Raw genomic sequence first — 26,107 nt, 5'->3', positions numbered from 1 at the left:
GAGGGGTATGGAGGGATATGGTCCAGGTGAAGGTCACTGGGACTAGGCAGAAAAATGGTTTGGCACAGCCAAGAAGGGCCAGAGGGCCTGTTTTTCTATGGTTCTATGATAGATTTGAAATACTGAATTTCTTAAACAAACAGTTACAAGGTTTAAAAAAAACTGCAACTGAAAATCACGCGAAGAGTCTTTCCTTGGAAGACTCAAATTTTTCAACAGCAATATTGGACATCGCAAGTTTATGTAATTTCCTTCACTAGAGATGGAATTGCAAGATAATGATCTAATTGTTTATCTTGATCATTTGAAACAACTGCTCACCGATACGGAATTTCAGTTCAGAGGCCTGCTGGAGATATTTATTCCAGATTGGGTGGTGGATCAATTTGGGGTGAATGGGAATAATGTTGACACCACAGTGTATGAATATCTTACAGAGTGACATCACAGCTCAAGCAAAATTCAATCTCAGCAAGCAAAATTTCTGGATATCTCATGATATTCAAAGTAAGCTCCACAGCTCTGGGAGAAAGTAAAGTTGTTTTCAGCTGGATTTTCCACCTCTTATCTAGTTGATTGTGGTTTTAATCAAGTTCTTCACCTGCTATTAAAAGCTCATAGCCACATCCCACCACATACCTATGAACTTGGGACAATATATAATGCCAAACCATGTGTTTATGAGATATGGGAAGAAACCCATGCAGTCACGTGGACAACATACAAGCTCTGTACAGATACTATTGAAGGGCAAGCTTGAATTACGTTACTGGTGCTTTGAGGCAGCATCTGTATCAGATGCTGGCCTTTTTCCAATTTTCCCCTTTACCACTGTCCGTTAACCCTTCAAATTAAAGCAATCATTGGCTTCGAACAAAATAAAAAAAAAAGATTAACAAATATGACTGGAGCGCAATTTCACTAACCAACAGCTGAAGTTCATGCCTGGTCCATCCTTGCATATTCCCCCATTGAGGCAGCGGGTAAGGTTCAGCATGTTGCCTTTACAAACGTCAAGGTCAGTTTGGCAGTTCTCACCACTGTATCCGTCCAGGCATGTACAGCTATAGGCATCAACTAGATCCTGACATGTTCCACCATTCAAGCAAGGGTCAGAGCTACACTCCTGCAAGAAACACAACATTAATTAGACAACAACCAATCGCATATTGCTTTCATGTAGTAGGTTTGATCCAAATGTTACTTCCCAATAAGAGAAAGAACTTTCTGCTGTATGCTGTTAAGCAGTACTAAAGCCAATAAATCCCAAAGTCTGAATGATCTATACCCACAAAGGCGGCGGCTATGGGGATGGTGAATGCTTGAGTTATCATCATCTGAATTGTAAAGTTTCCAGAATGGTTCCTGCTGTTGTAGGATGGCTGTTACAGGGGAAAGAATCATGAAGGCCAATGATTAGTAAATAGAGATGTGGACTGCACTAATATGGTAACAGAGAACCACAGACAAAGCCTATTAGAAGAGACATGGAATGCAGCAGCAATGATACCTAAGTTTCAAGAACTCCACTAATTTATGTTATAGCATGCACCCGTTGTTGAAATAGAAAATTGGATTTGCTGCTAGACCTGTGGATAATCATTTTATTCTGTATACTTGCATGCAACTTAATTAAGTCTTCCTGTAGCCACTATTCTGTTATCAAAATGTCATTTTACTGATAATCTTGTCAACTGAGAATGTAAAAGCTGTATTAAATTCATGCTGAGGTAGATCAGATTTGACTGGTCTCCTGATGCGCACAGATTTTTAATAAATTGCCCGTTATTTCAAACACCAGCTCCATGTGATCTTTCAGTTTGTTTCTTCTGAGGCAAACAAACCTGATTCCACCATTTAAGAAAGAAGAGACAGAACAGACAACCACAGTCCTGTTAACCTAGCATTGGCAGTTTGAAAAAAATTGTAATCTTTAATAAAGGATGTAACGTCAAGACACTTTGAAAACACTAAAATAATTGAACAGAGTCAACATAACTTTACAGAAGGGAAATAATGCCTCTTTAATGGACTGGAGTTCTTTGAATGTGTAACACAAGAGTAGATGAGAAAATGTGATGTACTTTGATCTCAGAGGCATTTCAGTAAGATCCCACACAGGAGATTGGAGAAGGAGAAGGAAGCAAACTGAATGAGTGTAACAGACTAGTGTAGATGGAGAACTTGTTGGCCGATAAAAAAGATAGAGTAGGAATAAATGGAACCAATTATACACAGTCTCTGTCAATGATCTCAGTAAGGGAACTAAATGCAACATTACCAAATTTGCTGTTGATGAAAAACTAAATAGGAACGTGCACAGTAATGAGGATGAAAAAATACTTTAAGCTGAGTGGATAGGCAAAAACTATGGCAGATGGATATCAACATGGACATATCGACTCAGTTCTGGTGGAAGGCAATTGACCTGAAAAATTACTTTGTATTCTCCTTCCACAGATGCTGCCTAAAGTGATGAGTGTTGCCAGCATTTGCTGTTTTCCAGAAACAAAAACTCTGTTAATCTCTGCCCCGGTGTTTTCTTCCCGTTCGTGCCCAATATCCAGCATTTATCTGTTGAGAAAAAGAAATGTACCAAGTGCCAAGATGAAACCAAATGCAATCTTCCGGTCGTAAGCAGCATAGAAAGCATTGTCAAGCACCGTACAGTATTGTGCAAAAGTTCATATATGTAGCTAGGGTGCCTAATACATGCGCATAGTATCGTAGTAATTTTATGCATTTGGAAACTGCCCTGCAGTGGACAGGAAGGCTCCTCAATGGATAGTCAAAAATGCCCAATGCATCACTGCACCAGATTACCCACCATCAAGGACATACAGTATATATAGAAAGGTGCTGGAAAAGGGCCAGTAACATCATGATTGATCCCACCCACCCTGCTCATAGAATGACTGTCCCAGTCCCATCAGGAAGGAGACTATGTAGCACCCACATAAGGACCACCAGACTGAAAAACAGTTACTTTCCACAAGCAGTAAGGCCTGCTGCTTCTGCTGCTGCAAAAAAAAATCAAATTTCATGACATATGTGAGTGACAATAACCTTGATTCTGAGATGGGTCTCAATTTTGGAATGAGAGTGGGAAAGAGACAGGAAGAAGCAAATCATGGTTGGGAAAAAGGGGAAGGTAGAGGGAAATTATGGTTGAAGAAAGGGATAGGGGAGGAAGCAGGAAGCACCAGAGAGACATTCTGTAATGATCAATAAGCCAATTGCCTGGAATCAAATGACTTTGCCTGGTGTCTCAGGGTTGGGTGCGTCTGAACTGGGGCCAACCAGTCCCCCACCCTGGCACTCCTTCTCTGCCACCTGTCCGATGTCCCTCCTGCGGTAATCCAGCCTTGCCATTCCCAACATCCTTTGCTCTTGTCAGATTTATAAACTTGCTGCCCACTCCACGTTGACAAATGCAGTACTGTTTCAAAAGTCTTACACACTCTCGCTATATATACACGTATGTGTGTACCTAAGACCCAAAACTTCTGCACAGTTCTGTATTTCACATGGAGTCACTGTCACTGTCACTGAACTAAAACCAATGAACTCAATCTAATATTTTGTCAAGCTGACATGATTCGGTATAGATCACCTTTGATGGTGATCTTGCAGTGATTTAATACCCTCTGTGCTTGTTTACCACAAAGCACAATTCATGGGAAGGATCATCAGTTTAAATCTGTGTAATGCAAACCCAATGGAATTGTTACCAGTATCCCAGCTCAAACTCATTCCTTAGTCTAAACAGATTACCTGGTCACTATTGTAAAACTTGGTGTTCAACCTTCCTATGTTCCAAAATTGGCTGTCATTTCAAAAAATCTTAATTGCCAGTTAAGTCCATTGTGACATGAATCATACTCAGATACTTTGCCCCACCAAGTCCATGTAAGCCATCAATTACCCACTTCCATTTATCCACTAATCTGTTTTCCCCACATTCCCATCTTCTCAACTTTGATTCTACCACTTGTCATCATTGTGGATATGGGAGACAGCTGAAAGATTCAAGATACAAGATTGTTTAATGGCATTTTCTGTACTCAATGTAAAGGAGAACAAAATATTGTTACTCCAGATCTGATGTTGCACAAACATAATGAAAAATACAATAAATATAAATACATAATATAGCTTATATACAGTACGTAGATTGATTGTATGTCCATACAATTATGCTAAGATGTACATGAAGTGACTGATGGGAAATAATAAAGTAGAAATGGAGTTAGTTGGTGGAGGGGTTGATCAGCCTTACTGCTTGTGGAAAGTAACTATTTTTCAGTCTGGTGGTCCTTATGTGGGTGCTACATAGTCTCCTTCCTGATGGGACTGGGACAGTCATTCTATGAGCAGGGTGGGTGGGATCATTCATGATGTTACTGGCCCTTTTCCAGCACCTTTCTATATATACTGTATGTCCTTGATGGTGGGTAATCTGGTGCAGTGATGCATTGGGCATTTTTGACTATCCATTGAGGAGCCTTCCTGTCCACTGCAGGGCAGTTTCCATACCAAGCAGTGATATGCTCTACTTTGGTTCTGTAGAATGGATGTGCAAAGTCCAGCTCCCTTCAGTCTCCTCAGGAATTAGAGATGATGGTGAGCTTTCTTGACTGTCTAGGATGTGGTATAGGACCATGAGAGGTTGTGTGTGATAAGCACTCCCAAGAGTTTACAACTGTTTGTAATTTTCCACTGCCTTGCCACTGATATAAAGGGGGGGGGGGGGGTGAGAGTGATGGAAGTTCTCCTGAAGTCAATAATCATCTCCTTTGTTGACATTAGGGTAGAGGTTACTTGCCTGGTATCAGGCCTTGCGCTCTTCCACCTGCTCTCTGTAGGCTGTCTCATCTTTGCCGGTGATGAGCTCCACCACTGTCGTGTCACCGGCAAACGTGATGATGTGGTTACCCTGATGTTTGGCCATACAGTCATGTGTGAGCAAAGTGTACCGCAATATTTTCAGCAACAGCCCGGGGGTGAGGATAATGGGGAGGGAGCAGCGCTGAGACATCCTGACTCTCTGAGGGTGGTGTTAGATGGTGATGTATGAGGGATATTAAGATACTCTTGGATAGGCACATGGATGGAACAAAAATGGAGGATTATAAGATATGTAGGCGGGAAAGGTTAGATTGATCATGGAGAAGGATAAAAAGTCAAACAACATCTTGGGCTAAAGCACCCTCCTACCCTGTGTTCTATGTTGTCCTGTGGAAAACCCAATCAGTCACTGTGAGGACATACAAACTCCGCACATCAAGATCAGGACTGAACCTGGATTGCTGGAGTCATACAGGCTGAGTCACTGTGTCACTCCAGCTGGATGTTCTGTGGTCATGAAACACATTGTATGAAAAAAAACTATTTTATTTGATTTCTTTTCAACATGGATAAGGAGCCTAATAACAAATCCAGTCGGCTCTAAGACATAGGAGCAGAATCAGGCCATTTGTCCCATCATTTCTGCTCCGCCATTCCACCATGGCTGATTTGTTATCCATGTCAAACTCATACTCCTGCTTTCTCTTTGTAACCTTTGACATCCTGACTAATCAAGAACCTATCAAGCCCCACTTTAAATATACCCAATGGAGCAGCCACTTTTCTTCCAATGGCAGGGTGTAGCTCAAGTTTTTACAATATTTGTGAAACCTTTTCATAGGACAATGAATAAATTACTTTTGATTTTATATTTTGTACTGGCTACCACCGCCCTCCTGAACTCAACAATTTCAATAGAAGGTGGTCCATCTAGTTTGCCTGATGTCATAGATGTTATAGGTCCTGTCTGAACTTCTAAGTGTTTCCAACATTTTCTTATTTATGAATATCCTTACAATATACATACCAAGGGGCCATTTCAGTCCATTAAGTCTAAGGCAATTTACAGAGCAATCGCATTCTCTGCATTAATTTTCCTCGTAACTTATTTCCCTCCTGCACCGGATTCTAACATTCACTTAAACTCTTTTCTATTTAAATTTCAGATTTTCGGTACCTGAAGATTTAAAAAATTTTTCATAACCTGCCTATTTCAATTTCAGTCTGTCAGTTTGTGATATGTGCTTGAGAAAACAAGATTTCTTGTTTACAAATCTCCTAATAGTTCCAGTTCAAGTTATGCACATGCATATTAGCATTACAAATGTATGCATATTGCATTTTGGACTTATTCTTTCTGCAAATATATTGCCTTGCTTTTATATGCATATTTTTTGCTACATCTACCCATGCTTGAATGTTGTAGATCTTGCAGCTTCCGGATATAATCTGTTCATGAGCTAAGAGCATCTGAATAAAAGTCAACACCATCCAGTTATCCATGAACATCCCTGTTTCAGATCCTATGATAGTGAAAGGATGATTAATGAAGCCTTGTACATTACTCAATGGAACCAAAGCTATGATGTTTAGCCTCCAATAACCACAGCCACTTGTCAGTGTGCTGGGTATGACTCCAACAAGTATTGAATTTTCCCCAAATATAAATGAAAAATGCTAGAAACTCAGTAGTCAGGAAATAATTGTGGGAAAGTAAAGAGTTAATGTTGCAGGTTGAATAATTTCCTTCTTGTGTCTGATTTCTAGCAGCTGTGCTATCCCACTTTTGTGTAAAATAAATGCATTAGGTGTCAAAATGAATGAATTGCAAATTTGTTGTGTCAAATGATAGAGAACAGTTTTCAAACTGAAAAGGTAACAGTTTCTCTTTCCTTAGATGCTGCCTTACTTGATATTTTCAGCAGTTTCTATTTCACTTCAGATTTCCATCATCTGCAGCTTTTGATTTTCATTTCCAATCTTTCCAAATCAAATTGAATTTAATTTTTTGTAAGCTTTTTGATAACTTTCACTTTCTTCTGCAGCAAGGAGTCAGAAAGTTGTTGTACAGGTATTCAGGTACATTAAACCTTTTTTTTTAAAGTAGGGAAAGCAGAAATAGATTTTCCATGGGGAATTTTGTATGGTCCCTGTAACTTTTCTTTATATAGTATGTTATGACTCCCTGCCAGGAGAATTATTACAATATGTGGTACAATCTAATTGAATTATGTAACTTATTCAAAATATAAAATTCGCTAATTTGGTGACCGTCAAATGTTTTATCCCAAAAGATATATAATAACGGCTTCTGAAAGGTCAATATTTAAAGAAAAAAATAATTTTAATGATAATGAACTCATCATTTTTAATTGGCTCCTTGTTGTACATTCCCCTGAGTTTCAGATATTTATAATAGAACACAGTTCATGGAGACAAAAAGCATCTTTACCCAAAAGAGATTATCAATGTTCCAACTGAAAAATACGACACATTCCACTATACAGTATATTTTGAAGTTTCAATGTACCTTTGACTGGAAATTAAACTGAAAATCAAAAGGAAAATGTTAGAACGGTCTGATTGATAGATCACAATGAAGAGGGAATAGGCAGGCACAGAGACAGAAAAGGAAAGTGAGAGAGAAAGAGAGAGAGAAAGATAACAGATGTTGAACAGTGAGGCAGACAGACCAGAGAATCACTAAGTGAAATGAAGAAGGAAAGAGAAGGCTGATGGAAAGAAAGAAAATTGAGGGAGAGCGGCTGAATCAGAGATAACTGTAGATATTGAAAGAGACAGGTAAAGAAAGAAAGGTGCGGGAAAAAGATAAAGAGTGAAAGAGAGAGAAAGTAAGAAGTGTGTGACTTAACCTGGCAATGATGGCACATCAAATCTGTCCCTTCACTTTATTACAGCTGTATTAATGTCCTTGTGGAGTGTTATTTATGAGTGGGTAGCTTCAGTTGGTGTCAATGAGCATTAGGGAAGATAACTGTGTTCAAAGCAAGGCGCTCATTGGTTCCATCTGCTGGGAACCTTTGAAAGAATTCACAATGGAACATTGCAGTGTGCAAACACTACAATTTTTGTAAATGTTTCTGGATAACTAGGTGAACAATATGTTGGGAAAGATAGAGATCCTAGCTGCTCAGGGTTTGGGAAGTAACTCAGACATATTGTAACATACCAACGGGAGAACATCACCATAATATTAACAGCAAAAATACTGTATCTAGAATATTAGTGCAGTGTTAAAAATATTATCCTGCTTGTACATTCAAGGTTAGCAACAATATCAATAAATCCCACACAAAATCTGGAGGAGCTCAGCAGGCCAGGCAGCATCTATGGAAAAGAGATACAGTTGACATTTCAGGCAGAGACCCTTCTTCAGGACTGGAGACAGAGATGAGGAGTCAGAGTTAGAAGGTAGAGAAAGGAGAGGAAGAAAAACAAGGTGATAGGTGAAACTGGGAGGAGTAAAGTAAAGAGCAGGGAAGTTGATAGATGAGAAAGATACAGGGCTGGAGAAGGGGAAATCTAACAGGAGAGGACAGAAGGCAGAAGGCATTTGGAAGAAAGAAAAGCGGGGTGGGGGGGGGGGGGGGAATCACCAGAGAGCACCGGCAAGGAGATAAGATGAGAGAGGGAAAAGGGGATGGGGAATGGTGAAAGGGAGGAGGATGGCCACTACCAGAAATTCAAGAAATCGATGTTGATACCATCAGGTTGGAGCTATCACTTGCACAATGTCTTGTGTTTATGGAACAGTCAAGGTACCATTCTACACCTATGGCTGATTTCAGAGAGCCACCTCCGTGGAGTCATTGAGTGCTACAAAACAGGAGCAGGCCCTTCAGCCCATTTTGTTTGTGCCAACCCCTGGTCTTCTGCCTAGTATCATCAACCTGTACCAGGATCATACATAACCCTCTCATTTATGTACCTATCCAAACTTCTCTTAAAAATTACAATTGAACTCATGTCTACCACTTACAATGGTAGCTTATTCCACACACACTATCAATATAGTTATTATTAACCAAAAGAAACTACAAGCTAGTAGGCAATGATACTTTGGATTATTGTCCAATAGTTTGTGTGTGCCTTGCTTTCTTGGTTGCATGCTTATCTTGTCTTGTTACGCCAAGTGGTTCTGATTGCAAGCTGTACAAAGCAAAGCCCTGCTCTCTAGGAACTTAATTGCCTGGGTTCTCTGCACACTGTTTGTAAACTACCCATGCCTGCACATTATCCTAGCCTTGCCTTGTCATGACATCCACAAGACACAGGTGCTCCACAAAACCAAATGCGTATCTATGTTTGGCTTCTCCGTTGTAGAGGAGATCAACATACAAACACTGAATACAGTACAGCAGACAGGAAGAAGTGCAAGTGAATTGTTGCATCTGGAAAAGGCTACCTACGTCCCAACACGGCAGTAAGGAGAGGTGAAAGTACAGGCATTTCACCTTATGAGCTTGCACGGGCAGGGATTGTTCACTTTAATATGTTGAAAGGAGAAAGAATGTAGTACAAATAGCAACAGAAAGACTAAAAGAAACTAACAGCAGTGTGGGCAGAATCTGTGGAAACACCTCAAAGTTCAAAGTGAAGATACTTATATGTCACCATATACTACCTTGAGATTCTTTATCTTGCAGGTATTCACAGTAGGACAAAAATACAATAGGATCAGCAGAAAACTACACACAAAGACTGATAATCAACCAACGTGCAAACACAGAACTACTACTACTATTAATATGCATGAAACTAAGAAGTTGAAAATGGTGATTGTTGGTATGAAAGATAAGGACCAGGGAGCTCTGATCTCATATTGTCCAGAAGGAGAGGGGTTGAGAAGTGCAGGAAATCAAAGCAAGGGCTCTGTCCACTCAGACAGAGGGGACACAATGGTTCAGGAAGAAGGAAGAGACTTCAGGGGCACCTGTGTAGAATTTCACATCATTGACACAAATGTGATGGTGAGGAATTAGGAGAATGGAGTAGAGTTTATCATTTGCCATTTACTAATAAAAGTTTGGAACCTTTCCATCCCAGCATCCTTCATAGATATCTTACTTCCTGCAAAAAACACACTTAACACAGTTCACTTTAAAAGCAAAAACTGCATACTGGACATTTACAGTTACAGAAAATACTTTAGACACTCCCTAGGTCAGGCAGTGTCTGTAGAAGGAGAAGCAGATAATGTTACACGTCAAGTAGGGATTTTTGAGAATGATCCCCAAAATGAAAGGGTTTAACATATGAGGAGCATTTGATGGGTCTGGGCCTGTACTCACTGGAGTTTAGAAGAATGAGAAGGGATAACTGCCTGCCATGCAAACCCTCATAGTTCACTTGTAATACACGCTATGCTCAATATGTTGATATTGAACATAATGTACATTCTCAATTCATGAGCAAGCCTTCATCCAAATGAGCATCTGTAACATTGATAAAAATGATTTTATGGCCTGGAAGCCTGGCAGAGGGTGAGGTGCAATGAGGGGACTAGGAAAGAGATGGTGAGGGAAAGGGAGGTGTGCATGGAGCAGGGGTTGCTGTCTTTTTATGCCATTGGCCCCCACCTTTATCTGTGGGGTCCGTGGACCTCAGGCTGGGAACCCCTGGCATAGAGTGATAGATCATGGATATTGACAGATGGAGGGAGAGAAACAGGCACAGATAAAGGGTGGGAGAGACAGAGATAAACATGTAATAGAGAAGCTCAGAGAAAAAGTGGATTTTGAGACAGGACCTGTAATGATAGAAAGCATTGTTTCCTTAAGTTATGTTAAATAATATTTATATATAAATAATGTATAGCTGTCAGCTTTGTATTTGTGACTGATAACAGTTAAGAACAATGTTTTCATTTTTAACTTTCAGCTTTGTAGTTAAGCATTTGATGGCTGACTTTGTGTTGCAGATTTATTTTTCACTGAAGCCTGAAGGACTGATCGTATTTCAACCATCTGTATTTCATTGTGGCAGTAGCTGACAATGATAAGAATTGTTGTATTAAATATATAGAATGCAGTATATGGGCTCGCTATTAAAGTTGCATTCAACCATTTCACTTTTTAAAAGAATCATGCGTGGAGACTGGGGCAATATGAGTCTCATCCATCTTAAGGAATTTCATACTGATAACTGAATAGGTTTGAATTTTCATAATCACTAAAAAGCTAAGGCAATTCCCAAGTATTCACTGACCATATCTTTCCCAGATGCTTTCACTGCAGGATAGGGTGGCAGTTTTGTTTCAGCAAATTAAAGCATACATTTTCAGATAGGGGGTTAGTGAACACAAGAATGTACAATTCTGCTTTGCTGAAAATAGTGACGTTACAGTGAATTCTGGGCTGATGTGTCTATCCAGTCCCCAGACTGAAGCAGTCCAGTTGCACTTGTTTGCTCATGGCATCAAAGTAAGTTAGTCATGAAGAAGAATTGAAGATTCCCTGACTTCTGCTTTAGTAGACTATAACAAAAGCTGAGATGCTGGCACACTGGGATGCCCTTCCCTGGACAGGATTGTGCAGCCAGAGTCAATTAGGCAAAACAGATACAGTCTGAAAAAACCATCAGATCACTTCTGACCTTGAACCACATGGTGACCTTAATGTTGCCAGAAATTCAGCCCTGTATAACATTTTCTCTGTTTTTTGGCTCATTGCTGTATATTGATCTTAGAATAACAATCAGTTTATCATCACTGACATATGTCACAAAATTACCTGTTTTGCAGCAGTACAGTTCAATGTGCAAAAAATTACTATAAGTTACGATCAGATAGATAGATGAATAGATATACAGATAGTGCAAAATGAGTTCAAAATAGTGAGATAGCATTCATCGGTTCATGGACCTTTCAGATACCTTTTAGAATTAGCATTATGTGTCACATGTACATCAAAACACCAAAACATACAGTGAAATGAATTGTTTGTTTTCAAATCAAATCAACAAAGATTGTGCTGAGGATAGCCTGCAAGTGTCCCCACACTTAAGCCACCAACATAGCATAGCCACAACTCACTAACCCTAACTGTTCGTCTTTGGAACGAGCTGATGGGCAGAACGTACAAACTCCTTACAGAGAGTGGCAGCACTCAGACCCCCTTTAGTGAATACGGGCGCTGTATTGTGATTGCGCTAACTGCTATGCTATCTGGACCCTTCACTGAGTCCATTAGTAAATGGGTTTATTCAGAAACACAGCATGGTTTTATTTGTTGTTAAGTCAGCAAACCTGGTTGGTGTCCTTTAATATTGAATATTTATGGTATTCATACACAAGCAGCAAAGTTATTCCAGGTTTGAGGCAATGGGGTGTAAATTATAGATCAGTTAAAGTGGCCTGTCCTCAACATGTTGATCAATGGCTATGCTGTTTCAGCTAAAACTGAGAGTCCCCTTCACAAAGAAGGCGTATTTCAATAAGGATGCCAACTTTGACTGAGCACTCTGTACATAAACGGCGTCCAGAATCCCTCATCCTTTTTTATGCCTCGCGCACCCAGATTCTGCCTTACTGTCTTGGTACCCCTCACAGAGAGAACATATTTCTGCAGGAATGACATTTGTCTGCAACACAAATGTTCTGAGGCATTTAAGTTGGTAATAAGTGGCTTGAACGTTCACTGAGTGTGCAAGTGCAGTGTGTCTTTAAACCTTTACATACCAGAAAACAGTGATAAAAATGCATTTGTGAAGACACTTGACAGTATGTTAATATTTATAGAGATTTCCTGAGTGTGCCAATATTTGTTAGTAGTTGCCAAACAGTATGTTAAAATATGGTGCCTTTCATCCCTTTCTTAATTAACTTTGTACTGTAAATAGAGTTTAAACAAAGACTATTTAATGGATTAAATATGCTATAACTGTATGATTTTGCAGTATACCACTTAAAATCCATTTCCTTCTCACCAGCCCTGCAACAGAACATCTAACATGAGTCTTCTCATCTGAATTTAGTCCTTGACTTACATGTAACAGCCCTGGGCCTGTGCCAACATTTCCTCAGATTTATGCTTTTCCATTGAATTTATTCCCACTTCCATCAGCTCCTTCTCTTCCTTGATGTATCATGTTCAGTGCTCACTTCATAAAGCATGTGCCTTGCCACTTCTAGTTATTAACAATGATTCCAAATTAGGGGTTTGTGTTAATAGGGAAACAAGTGACAACAAATTACAAAGACATCTTAAGCAGTTAGGGGTGGGCTAAATAATGGTAAGATGGATTTTAACTTAGAAGTAAGTGTAAATAATACATCTTGAGCAGTGTTGACAAGTCTTGTAAAACAGAGGGACCAGGGAGTGCAAGGACACAAATGGACATGCAAGTTAACAGAACAGTGAAGAAAGCATTCAACATGCTAGCCTTCATTGGTCCCCTCAAGACCCAAAACATTCTCTCTTCTCAATGCTACCTACCTTCAAGGAGGAGGTACAGGAGCCTTAAGACACACACTCAATGTTTTTGGAACAGCTTCTTCCCCAGTGCATCAGATTGCTGAATAGGCTATGAACCCATATACATGACTTCACCACCTTTTCATTTTTTTTGTTCTCTTTTTGCACAAATATTGTAATTTATAATGTTAATGTCCATTGTAATGTACTGCTGCTGGAAAACAATACATTTCATGGCTTATGCCAGAGATATTAAACCTGATCCTGATTCAGTGAGGGCACCGAGTTTAGGAGTAGTGATGTTATGTTGCAATTATACAAGTCAATGACGAAACTGCATCTGGAGAATTGCATACAGTTTTGGTCACCCTGTTATAGAAAAGACATTGCATGGATGCTGCCTGGACTAGAGAGCTTGAGTTATAGGAAAAAGTTGTCTATGCTGGATTTTTATCGCTGGTGTTTAATCCTTGGAACATAGGAATCTGAGAAGTGATCTCACTGAAGTTTATAAATCAGGAGTGGTATGGATAAGTTGACAGTCATAATCTCTTCCTTTAGATCATAAGCTATAGGAACAGAATTTGGCCATTAGGCCTATCGAGTCAGTTCCGCCATTTCCTCATAGCTGATCAATTTTCCCTCTTAGCCCCAAATTCCTGCCTTTTCCCCAGATCCCTTCATGCCCTGACCAATCAAGAATCTATCAACCTCTGCCTTAAGTACAGACTTGCCCTCCACAGGCAATTGCGACAAAGAATTCCACAGGTTCACCGCTCTTTGGCTAAAGAAATTCCTCCTCATCTCAGTTCTAAAAGGACGCCTCTCTGTTCTGAGGCTGTGTCCTCCGGTCTTAGGTTCTCCCACCATAGGAAACATTCTCTCCACATCCACTCTATCCTTTTACCATTCAAGAGATTTCAATGAGGTCACCCCTCATTCTTCTGAATTTCAGTGAATACAGGCCCAGAGCCATCAAACACTCTTCAGATTATTAGCTATTCAATCCCAGAATGAGTTTTGTGAACTTCCCTTGAACCCTCTCCAGTTTCAGCACATCCTTTCAAAGATAAGGGGCCCAAATCTGCTCACAATACTCCAAATGAGGCCTCACTAGTGCTTTATAAACCTCAACATAACATCCTTTCTTTTACTTTCTAGTCCTCTTGAAATGAATGCTAACATCGCATCTGCCTGCCTCACCACTGACTCAACCTGAAAATTAACTTTTACGGAACCATCCCAAATCCCTTTGTGCTTGTTTTCTTGTATTTTCTCTCTATTTGGAAAATGGACTACCCTTTCATGTTTTCTACCAAAGTGGATGACTGTACACTTCCTGACACTTTACTCCAACTGCCACTTATTTGCTCGTTCTCCTAATCTGTTTATGTCCTTCTGTAGCTTCTCTACTTACTCAAAACCACTTGCCCCTCCACCGAGCTGCTTATTTTCTGCAAACTTTGCAAAAACGGCAGCAGCAGTCAGTGGGAAGCTGAATGATTAGGAAGCTTTTAAAATCCAACAAAAACACCTAAAAAAGCTATAAGAAGGGAAAAGATGAAATACAAGGACAGACTAGCCAATAATATAAAGCAGGATACCAAAAGCTTTTTTTTTCAGTTATATAAAGAGTAAAAGGCAGGTGAGAGTGGATATTGCACCACTGGAAAATGATGCTGGTGATGTAGTAACGGGGGTCAAAGAAATGGCAGATGAACTTAATTGGTACTTTGCATCTGTCTTCACTGTGGAAGACACTAGCAGTGTGCCAGGGGTCAGTGAGTCTCAGGGAGCAGGAGTGAGTGCCACTGCTATTACAAAGGAAAAAATGCTCAGCAAACTCAAAGGTCTTAGGATGGATAAGTCACCCTTATTTCAAAGGGAATAGAATTTAAAAGCAAGGAGATAATGCTGAGTCTTCATAAGACGATAGTCAGGTCGCACTTAGATGTCAACAGTACTGGGCCCCATATCTCAAAAAGTCTGTGTTGTCATTGGAGAGAAGCCAGAGGAGGTTCACGAGGATGATTCCAGGAATGAATGAAGGAGTTAACATTTGAGGAGCGTTTGGCAGCTTTGGGTCTGTATTCACTGGCATTTAGAAGAATGTGGGTTGATCTCATTGAAACCTATCAAATGTTAAAAGGACTAGACAGGGTGGACGTGGAAAGGATGTTTGCTGTGGAGGGGTTATCCAGAAGTAGCCTCAAAATTGAGGGACGACCATTAAAAACAGAGGTAAGGAGGATTTTTTTTAGCCAGGGAGTAGCAAATCTGTGGAATGCTCTGCCACAAACTGCGGTGGAGGCCAAGTCCGTGGATATACTTAAGGCGGAAGTTGATCATTTCCTGATCAGTCAGGACATTATTGATATGGTGAGAAGGCAGGTGTATAGGGTTGAGTGGGATTCAGGACCAGTCATGATGGAATGGTAATGCAGACTTGATGAGCTGAATGGCCTAAATCTTCTCCTATGCTTTATGGTCTTAACAAAGGGTTGAGATGTTCAAAACCAGAGGGCACAGATGTAAGATAAGAGGGGAGTGATTTAAAAGAGACCTGAGATGTAACTTCCTTACATACATACATGGTTGTGATCATCTGGAATGAACTATCAGAGAAAGAGGTCGAACTGAGCACAATTGCAATATTTAAGAGTGATGCACCATCAATAACTTTTGGAGATGTGAGGCGAGATATAGGCTTTTATTGGCTGGAAGAAAGAACAAGCAGCAATTGACCACCACACTGCATCCTGGAGACTGAGGCCGGGGCGGTGTCTCCAATCGCCTTTATACCAGGGTCCATGGGAGGAGCCACGGTCAGTGGGAGGAGCCACAGGAGCAGTCAGTGGGGGGGGGGGGGGCGTGTCCAGACAGGTATATGTAGTTCACCACAAAGAGGCATTTGGATAGATGCATGAAGGCAATGGGCCAAACGATGGTACTTAGAACTAGAAGGGAGAATGCTGTGGTCAGAAAGGAACAGTTGGGCCAAAGGGCTTGTTTCCCTGCTGTATTGCACCATAATTATTACTTTAAACATTAACATCAGTATAAGATACCAATTTTCTATCTGCTCAAAAGACCTGAATCTGGATCTGAATGCCTTAGTGCCCAACTGTACCAATCTATGACCTCTGACCTTGACCCTGCTAGAGGTAGAGGACAAGGACATTAAAGACTGGCCAATTGGCAGGTTGGTATTTCCACTGCGTAATTATACGCCTGGTGCCAATGTGCAGTAACTTAGTGCCGTTTAATGCCTAGAGCATTGAGGATCGTGTCATGTGATTAGCTGAACTCTAGATGTGGCACCAAAGAGGGTACCTCACATACCAACGTTGCTGCATTAGTTTAAATTACAAGCTATCTTTGTGTGTTAGAGATACATAGCATTGTAGGCTTGGTAACATTGTTTACAGAAACTTCCAAAATCAGTTTAGAGTAACCATATCAATAAACAGCAACATCTGTCGGAGCTAGAGTAAATATGACTTAATTTTTTATTGATACTGTGATGCTGCTGAATTAACCCACATATACAGAGTGTATTGGTCACCTTCTGGCAAAACGCTGGACTAATCTTATCCTACACAACAAATGGAGAACACAGATACCTCGAAAGCAGAACAAAATAACCCATCAAATATGCATGGACGTTGACTGACCCTTTAAAAAAATGGAAGCAGGAGTGAAATTCCGCTGTGTTTCTTGATGTCGGTATGGAGGGGAGCTAGGCCACCCAATTCGGCTTACTGAAGAGTCTGAGTTGAATGGACCTGCTGGGCTGAATGGCCTAATTCAGGTCTTAGGCATTATGGAATGCACTCTTTGGGCAATGCTTATGATTTCTGGGAGCACACTGTATAGGAAAGCATTGGGGATCAAGCTAGCTCTTGAAGGTCTGTAGCTTGCTATTAACTTACCTCAGCAGAGTGTTGTCACATACAGTTGACATCAATGTTAAAATCAGTGCCAGAAAAGCCCAGGTAAGTATGGCCTTCAGTAGGTTACATGCAGTTACTACAGACACACAGTGAAGGTTGTCAACAAACAAAATCAAATGTCCAATAAATACATCTTGGGCTTCCAGACGGGTACAGGTAATGATGATACCCGATGTTTCAATGATAAACTCTGCCATCTTCATCAGGGATGATGCCTGGGCCTAACTAGTTCAGTGGAATTTATACTCCTGTTGTCCGTCCCTCTTGGTTGGTTAGTCCTCATTCAGTTAGATTTATGCTCTCCCACCCTGTTTAGTATCGAATTTCAGTTCTTACTTAGAGCAAGATCTTCATCTTCGATAAAATTATTTTCCTGTAGTTTTATTTCAATGGCTTCCTTTACCAGACAGTGCTAAAAGCCATTAGTGTGGCACATTAGGTTTGTGCCATCAAAGTCAATCCTTTGGCCACTGCGAACGCAATGTACAGCTACCACTGATCTCTCCAGGATACACTCCTGTGCCCCTTGATGCAGGTTTCCACGTGGTGTCTCGTTTGGCTGATACACGCTGCTCCACAGTTACAGGAAGTCTTCTAAGTGTCAATCATCCCGAGTCCAAGATCACCTTTGACCTGCATAAGCTATGATTTGAGCTTCTGTACAGTTTTGTGGATACTATCAATCAGGTATTTCTTCAGGATCCCGGCAATCCTTCTAGAAACCATGGAAAAATCAGGAAGACAGGTAGTAACAACAGTTTCCTGCTCATTGTTATGTTTCTGTTGGCCCTCTTAAGGGCCCAATTGATTTCCTTCATCTTGTAGCCATTCTGTAAGAACACTGTGCATAATCATATTATTTCCTTGGGGAAACTCTCCAGGTCCGAAATTATTTTTCCATGGTTAATCAAAGTAGAAAGAGCCACTCTACATTGGGAGGTGTGATGGTGGCTGTCATTTTGAGGTATATGTCCGTGTGAGTGCGTTTCTGATAGATGCCTTGTCCAAGGCTACCATCCGCTTTCCATCGTAACCAGGAATGGGAGGCAATAATTTTTCTCCATCTCCATCGTAATTTGAATGTCTGGATGTATACTTTCCAGATGGTTGGGGAATTGTTGGAGTGCCTGGAGTCCATCAGGCCACACTACGAAGATGTCATCAATGTATCTGAAAAAGCATTTGGGCATAAGGGTGATAAACTCAGCACCCTCTGCTGAAAGTCCACCATGTAGAAATTAATAATAGCCAGTGACAAGGGCGACCCCATGGCAACTCTGTCCGTTTGTTCATAGTCATTCCCTTAAAGAGGAAGTATGTTGGTGTAAGCGTCTGTTCAAAAATGTCAGTGGTACCCTTATCAAACATTGACCTCAGGAGGACCAAGATGTCCTTAATGGGAACTCTTGTGAACAGGGACACCACATTAAAATTGCCCATTATGTCAGCTGGATGTTGGTTATCATTTTTATGAAGTCAATCAAAGTCATGATGTGATGCTCACAGCCCCCAACAAAGGGAGACAACATGGTCAGTAAATGCTTAGCGAGGTAGTAAGTTGGAGAATCTACCCCACTGATGATAGGCCTCAAAGGGGAACACTCCTTGAGTATCTAAGGGAGCCTGTAAAGTCCTGGTGGTACCCGTGCATGAGGCAGAGGTTTCTTGCAGATGTCTGCTGGCTGTCTGGATTTCATCCTCATAATCGAACCTGTAGCATCCCATTGCAGAGCTCTGTGGGTGGGATCATTCAGAATCTGTGATATTCCTCCGGGGATATCAGGAATGTTACAGTTCCTTTATCCATTGGTAAAATCATGATGGCTAGGTTCTGACATAGTGTCCAGAGAGTCAGTCAATCTCCATTTGTAATGTTTGGTTTTGGCATAATAGTTCTTTTGAGAGCGATGCAGCCATCTATCCTTACCTCCTTCATGGTATCCGGCAGTAATTTTTGGATTGCTTTCTCTACTCTGCCAATGTAAGCCCTAGGGAGGGGATCTCTCCTTGTGTATTTTAGGTAGCCTGTAAAGTCTTGGTGATACTGGTACCTTATCAGGACTACATTGCTAGATTCCAGTCAATCCCACTTACAGAGTTCTATAGCAGAATCCCATAGGTTTGATTGTGAGGATGACCTCCACTCAGTAAATACTCAATAAATCTATAGAATGATAACCATAACAGAATCAGTAACAGACTGGCCAACTAGGGCATTCAACCATTGTGCAGAAGACAACAAACTGCAAATACAAAAGGAAGAAATAATAGTAATAACAAATATCAAGAATATGGGATGAAGTGGCCTTGACAGTGAGTCCATAGGTTGTAGGAACAGTTCAATTATTGGGCAACTGGAGTGAAGTTATCCCCTTTGGTTCAAGAGCCTGATGTTTGAGGTATAATAAGTGTTCCTGAACCTGGTGGGGTGAGTCCTGGGGCTCTTGTACTGCTGATGGTAGCAGTGAGAGAGAGAATGTCCTGGGTCGTGGGGGTCCTGGATGATGGATGCTGCTTTCCAGTGACAGCATTTCATGTAGAGGTACTCAATAATTGGGAGGGCTTTACCCATGATGAAGAATTTTCTATTCAAGGGCCTTGGTGTTTATGTGTCCAGCTGTGATGCAGCCAATCTTCACTACACATCCATAGAAGTTTGAAAACATTTTAGATGTCATGCTGTATCTCTGCAAACTCTTTCGTAAGTAGAGGCACTGCTGTGCTTTCTATGTAATTGCACTTACATGCTGGGCTCAGGACAGGTCCTCAGAAATAATAATCCCTAGGAATTTAAAGTTGCTAACTCTCTCCACCTCTGATCCTCCGATGAGGACTGGCTCATGGACCTCTGGTTTCCTTCTCCTGAAGTCTGTAATCAGCTCTTTGGTTTTGCAGACATTCAGTAAGAGGTTGTTCTTAGGATACCACTCAGCCAGATTTTCAATCTCCCTCCTGTATGCTGAGTCATCATGACCTTTGAGTCAGCCTACAAGCACAGTGCCATCACCCTCCAGCTAAAGAAATTCCTCCTCATCTCCAATTTAAATAGATGCTTCTCTAGTCTGAGGTTATGGCCTCTGGTCCTGGACTCCTCCACCTTAGGAGACATCCTCTCCACATCTACTTGGTCTTGGCCTTTCAACATTCGATAGCTTTCAATTAACCATCCCCCCTCCCCATCCATTCTTCTCAATTCCAGCAGGTAACGGTCCAGAGCCAACAATCACTCCTCATAAGATAAGCCTTGTACTCCCCGCATCATTCTCATGGACCTCTGCTGGACCCTCTCGAATGTCAGCATAACCGTTCTTAAACAAGGAAGCTCAAAACTGCTCACAATATTCCAAGTGTTGCCTCACCAGTGCCTCACAGCACTACAACCTTGCTTTTTTATTCTAGTGCTCTCAAAACAAACATTAACATTGCATTTCCCTTCCTCACCACAACCGCACCTGAAAATGATAATTTAAAGAATCCTGCACGAGAACTCCCAAGGTAATTTGCCCCTCAGAGTTTTGAATTTTCACCCCATTTAGTATCTAGTCTGTGCTTTTATTCCTTCTACCAAAGTGCATGATCATACACTTCCAGACATTGTATTCCATTTGCCACTTTTTTGCCAATTCTCTTAATCTGTCTAGACCCTCTGCAATCTCCCTGCTTCCTCAACACTACAGGCTCCTCTACCTATTTCATATCATCTACAAACCTGGCTACAAAGCCATCAATTTCATCATATAAATTATTAACATACAATGTAAAGGAAGCTGTCCAAACACCGACCCCTGTGGAACATCACTAGTCTTTGGCAACCAATCAGAAAAGGCTCCTTTTATTCCCACACTTTGCCTCTGTGCAATCAGACAGTGCTCCATCTATGCTAGTATCTTTGCTGTAATACCATGGGCTCCAAACTTGTAAAGCAGTCTCATGTACAGTACCTTGTCAAAGGTCTTCTGAAAATCAATGTACTGATTCCCCTTTGTCTATCCTGCTTGTTTTTTCCTTAAAGAATTCCAATAGATTTGTCAGGCAAGACTTTATCTTAAGGAAATCATGCTAATTTTGTCCTTTTTTATCATGTGCCTCCAAATACCCTAAAACAGCATCTTTAACAATTGACTTCAACATCTTCCCAAACACTGAATTCAAGTTAACTGGCCTATAATTTTCTTTCTTCTTCCTCCCTTCTTTCTTGAAGAATATTCACAATTTTCGAGTGCTCTTGAATCGTGCTAGATACTATTGATTCTTGAAAGATCATTACTAATGCCACCACAATTTCTTCAGCTACCTGGGGTGTAGACAATTTGTTCCAGGTGACTTATCTAACTTTAGGCCTTTCAGTTTCCAAGCACCATCACCCGAGTAATAGCAACTGCACTCACTTCCGCCCCCTGACATTGTCGAACATCCAGCACACTGTTAGTGTCTTCCACAGTGAAAACTGATGTAAAATATTTATTCAGTACATCCATATTTCCTTGTCCCCCATTACTACCTCTCCAGCGTCATTCTTCCAGCAGTCTAATATCTACTCTCATCTCTCTTTTACTCTTTGACATTGTTGGCTAGCCGACCTTCATATTACATCTTCTCCCTCCTTATTGCTTTTTTAGTTTCTTGCCAGAACCCATCCAAACAGTTCAGTGACAGGGGTTGAACTATTTTTCTTGGGCACAGCAAATAAAATGCGATTGATGAATGAATTCAGAGTCCAGTTAATCAGCACAGCACTTCAGTCCATTGAGACTATACCAGCCCTCAGAGTGAGCTCAACTTTCTAATCATCCATCTATTTCCCAATAACTTAATCTCTCTCAATTGCCCATCAACTTCCTCCCAGTTCTCCTGTCCATATTAGGAGAAGTATGTTGTTTCCAATTTACTTAGATATGGGAGGAAATTTACCTGTCACACAGAGAATGTGCAGACTCCACAGAGACACCTTTGAAGATCACAATTGACCTTGGGCCACTGGATTTGTGAGGCAAATCTGTATCCATACTACAGCAGATGCTCAGGCAGAGAAATGCTGCCAGTGGAAAACTCATAACTGCAAGCCAAGGTGACACCTCAAACTCAGCAACCAACAACATTTCAAGGTACAAATGGGACTAATCAGCTACTGTGAGACTGCTCACAGAAAGCAGCAATGTCATCAGCAAAATTTAAGATGAAGGGAAAAACATGGATAGAACTAAAGACCAGTTAGGAAGACGCAAGAGTCCTACTATATAATTAATGTTAAAAGTTTGAACGTCCAGCTGAACAGAAGCTCATGAAATGCAAGAAATAATGTTTAATGTAGAGTACAAAGGTGTTACACAACCTCAAAAGTAGCATCTGTCACTGGAGATGCTTCTATCTCCTAAAGTCAGGGAGGTAATTGAGATAAAAATATATGTTTGAGAAAGAGTATCAAGAATAATTTATCCAGAGTAACATGACACGCATGCCGCTAGTAGGGTGGTCTCATGTATTTCCCAGCAATAGGGCAGGGCAAGTATCGATACTACCTCATATCTTTCACAAATAGAATTAAAAGTTTAAAAAGTTTATCTTGATCTTGGTGTTAGCCTCGCACACAGATATTTTTAACATCTGTGCTACCCTGCAAAAGAAGTCAAAAACCCAGCTGATATTATATAATCTATTCACACTACCTGAGCCTGCAGTGCAAGATTTTGGTGGTGAAACATGGAAATCTTGGTTCATTTAGAAGGAAGAACTTTGAATACTTCTGAACTCTTAATTCACAAACTCTGGCTAGCCATTGCAAATGGCTGCTACGGGCACTGATATTTGACCTAAGTGAATGAAGCAGCCACCTGTGTAACTCATCAATTTTCCCTTGGTCCAAGTTCTCCCAGTTTTGATATAAATGATATAACAAAATGTTGGGCAAACTTGCGTTGCTTTCTCTTGAGTGGCAGAGGCTCATGGGAGTGAGAATCAGGTTTAATCTTGCTTGCATATTAAACCTGCAAAAAAGACCAATAAAAAAGAAAACATAGTGACGTAGTATACATGAGTTCATTGTCCATTCTGAAATCTGATGGCGGAAGGGAAGATGCAGTTCTTAAAACATTGAGTGTGTGCCTTCAAGCTCCTGTACCTCTTCCTTGATGAGGTACAGGAGCTTGAGAAGAGGGCATGTCCTGGGTGATGGGGGTCCTTAATGATGGATGCCATCTTTTGAGGCATTGTCTATTGAAGATGTCTTCAATGCTGGGGAGGTAATGTCCATGGTGGAAATTGCTAAGTTTACAGCTTTCCGTAGCTTTTCTGTAGCAATGGCCCCTCTATATCAGATGGTGATGCAACCAGTCAGAATGCTTTCCATGGTCCATCTGTAGAAATTTTCAAGTGTCTTTGGCAACGTACCTAATTTTTTCAAGCTCATAATGAAATGTAACTGCTGTCATGCCTTCTTTGTAATTGCATCAATATGTTGGGCCCAGGATGATCCTTAGAGATGTTGACATCCAGGAACCTGAAATTTGTCACCCTTTCCACTGCTGATCCCTCAATGAGGACTTATGCATATTACCTTGACATCCCCTTCCTGAAGTCCACAATTGAATCCTTAGTCGTACTGATATTGAGGGTAAGATTGCTATTGTAAAACCATTCAACCAGCTAATCTACCTGTTCTGTATGCCTCCTCATCACCATCTGAAATTCTGCTAACAATAGTTGTGTCATTGGCAAATTTATAGATGGAGTTGAAGCTGTGCTAACCCACACAGTCGTGGGTGTAGAGAGAGTAGAGCAGTGGGCTAAACATACATTGTTGAGGTACACCAGTTTATTTTAATGAGGAGGAGATATCTTTCTGATCTGCACTGACTTAGGTAGCCCAATGAGGATGTCAAGCATCCAGTTGCAGAGGGTGGTACAGAGGTCCAGGTTTTGGAGCTTGTTGATTAGAACTGAGGGGATGAATATTTTGAATTCTGAGCTGTCATCAATAAACTGCAGCCTGAAGTAGGTATTGCTATTGTCCAAGAGATCCTTGGATGTGTGGATAACCATTGAGACTTCATTTGCCATAGACAAAATTGCAGTGAATCTAGGTCCTTGTTTAGGCAGTCTGTCAGTACACAGACAGTATCTTGTTCCCAGCATTGAAATGTCTAATACTAGAGGGCAAGCATTTAATCTGAGAGTGAGTAATTTCAAAGAAGATAAAAGAGGAATTTTTCTTTTACTCAGAATGTGGTGGGAATGCACTGCCTGAGTTGGTGCGAGAGGTAGATACAGTGGGGACTTTTGAGAGACGTTTTGATAGGCACATGAATGTGAGGAAAATGGAAAGATGTAAGCTGAAAAAGTTAGTTTAGTTAGCCATTTGATTGCTAATTTAATTGGTTCAGTGCAACATTGTAGGCTGAAGTGCTCATTCCTGTGCTGTGTTCTATTTTCTGTGTTTAATGATATGGGAAGATTAAAGTGCAAATCAGTTATGATCTCAGAAAATGCCAGAACTACTTTTCTCCAAAGAAGTAGACCAAAGCTAAGTCCATCATTGTCATCTTGTCAGCCTGCAGTGTAAACTCCTGTTCAGGTAACACATCTGATCTAAGTTATTTATATTCAGAACAAGGATCTTCTCGTTTTGCATCATTTAACATTAACACCATCATTTTATACTTCAATCTCTAACAGGTATTCATCCCCTTGACACAGCCACATTGCCCATGGCTTCCCCTATCAAGAGCCTGAGATACAATTTCAAGCTGCACAGAGCTGTTCCTCACTGCAATAGGTGATTGGCAAAGTGACAATTCAAGAACAAATATCAACCAATTGTTTTGATGGAACTGATAAATATTCACCCATGTGGATTACCAGTTAAAGGTTGTGAGCAATGAATACCTGAAGCCAAAGTTAAAAATTTGAGAAGTATTTGCTTTAAGAGATTAAACAGAAACGAGTCAGTGATTACAATGCTAATTATAGCTAAATCTATTCTAAGTACAAATGAATAAAGTTCTTAAGTATAATCAGACCCCTGCTACCTTCTTACAAAACACTCTTTTCATGCCTAATTTGGCACTTTGCTTATTGTGTTCTTTATTTTGCAATTTGGCAAGTACATGTACGGGCACGTGTTTTTGACACATCCTTACTAAATCAAGACTATCATTACACCAGCAACACTCTGCCTCTTCAAATATTTAGCTCATAAGCATGCACCAAGTTTATTGTTCAGAAAGTAAGCATCACAAGCTGCCGCAAGCATCTTTTTCTTTCACTCGTGTGAGTTATGTAACCCTGGAGTGTTTGGTGATTTTTCTAATATCCTCTAGTCACCTGTTCAAAGTTCAAAGTAAATCTATTATGAAAGCATGTATAACCGTATGTCACCATGAATGCTGTTCGATACATTTTCTTTCAGTTATTCACAGTGGAACAAAGAAATCAATGACACGGACAACCAATGTACAAAGAGCCGATCTGTGCAAATACAAAAACAAAAGATAGCGAAAGATATGTAAGTACATTAAATAAATAAATAACTGAGAAAATGAGTTGTAGAGTCCTTGAAAATGAGTCCATAGATTGTGAAATCAGTTCAGAGATGAGGAGAGTGAAGTTATCCACACTGATTCAGGAGCTGTAGGTAATAACTGTGTTTTGAACTTTGTGGTGTGGGACCTAAGGTTCTAAAATCACCCTTTCACACTGCATGTCAGCTCGGTTGATCTTTCTCTTCACTTTCCAAACAATGGGGTTCACCAGCGAAAAAGGCAGCACTGATGAACTGTTCAACCAATCAGGTTTGGAGGGCCCCAACCCTTCCACTCTAATCACATGATCTTGCTTTTCCAATGATTGGCTTTCCTAGTTTGTTTCCAGTGTGTC

General features: G+C 40.6%; 1 protein-coding gene across 1 annotated transcript in view; it reads right to left on the bottom strand.

Moving 5' to 3' along the window:
• The window catches only part of eys (eyes shut homolog), a 1,854,977-nt gene that overhangs the window by 691,045 nt on the left and 1,137,825 nt on the right, over positions 1-26,107 (bottom strand). Inside the window, exon 27 of the mRNA XM_073056513.1 lies at positions 927-1,126. Within this exon, the coding sequence (XP_072912614.1) occupies positions 927-1,126 (200 nt within the window). The remainder of the gene's footprint in view (positions 1-926; positions 1,127-26,107) is intronic.

The sequence above is a fragment of the Hemitrygon akajei genome, chromosome 9, assembly GCF_048418815.1.
Source record: "Hemitrygon akajei chromosome 9, sHemAka1.3, whole genome shotgun sequence".
NCBI lineage: Eukaryota > Metazoa > Chordata > Chondrichthyes > Myliobatiformes > Dasyatidae > Hemitrygon > Hemitrygon akajei.
This window is presented reverse-complemented; position numbering and strand designations above follow the sequence as displayed.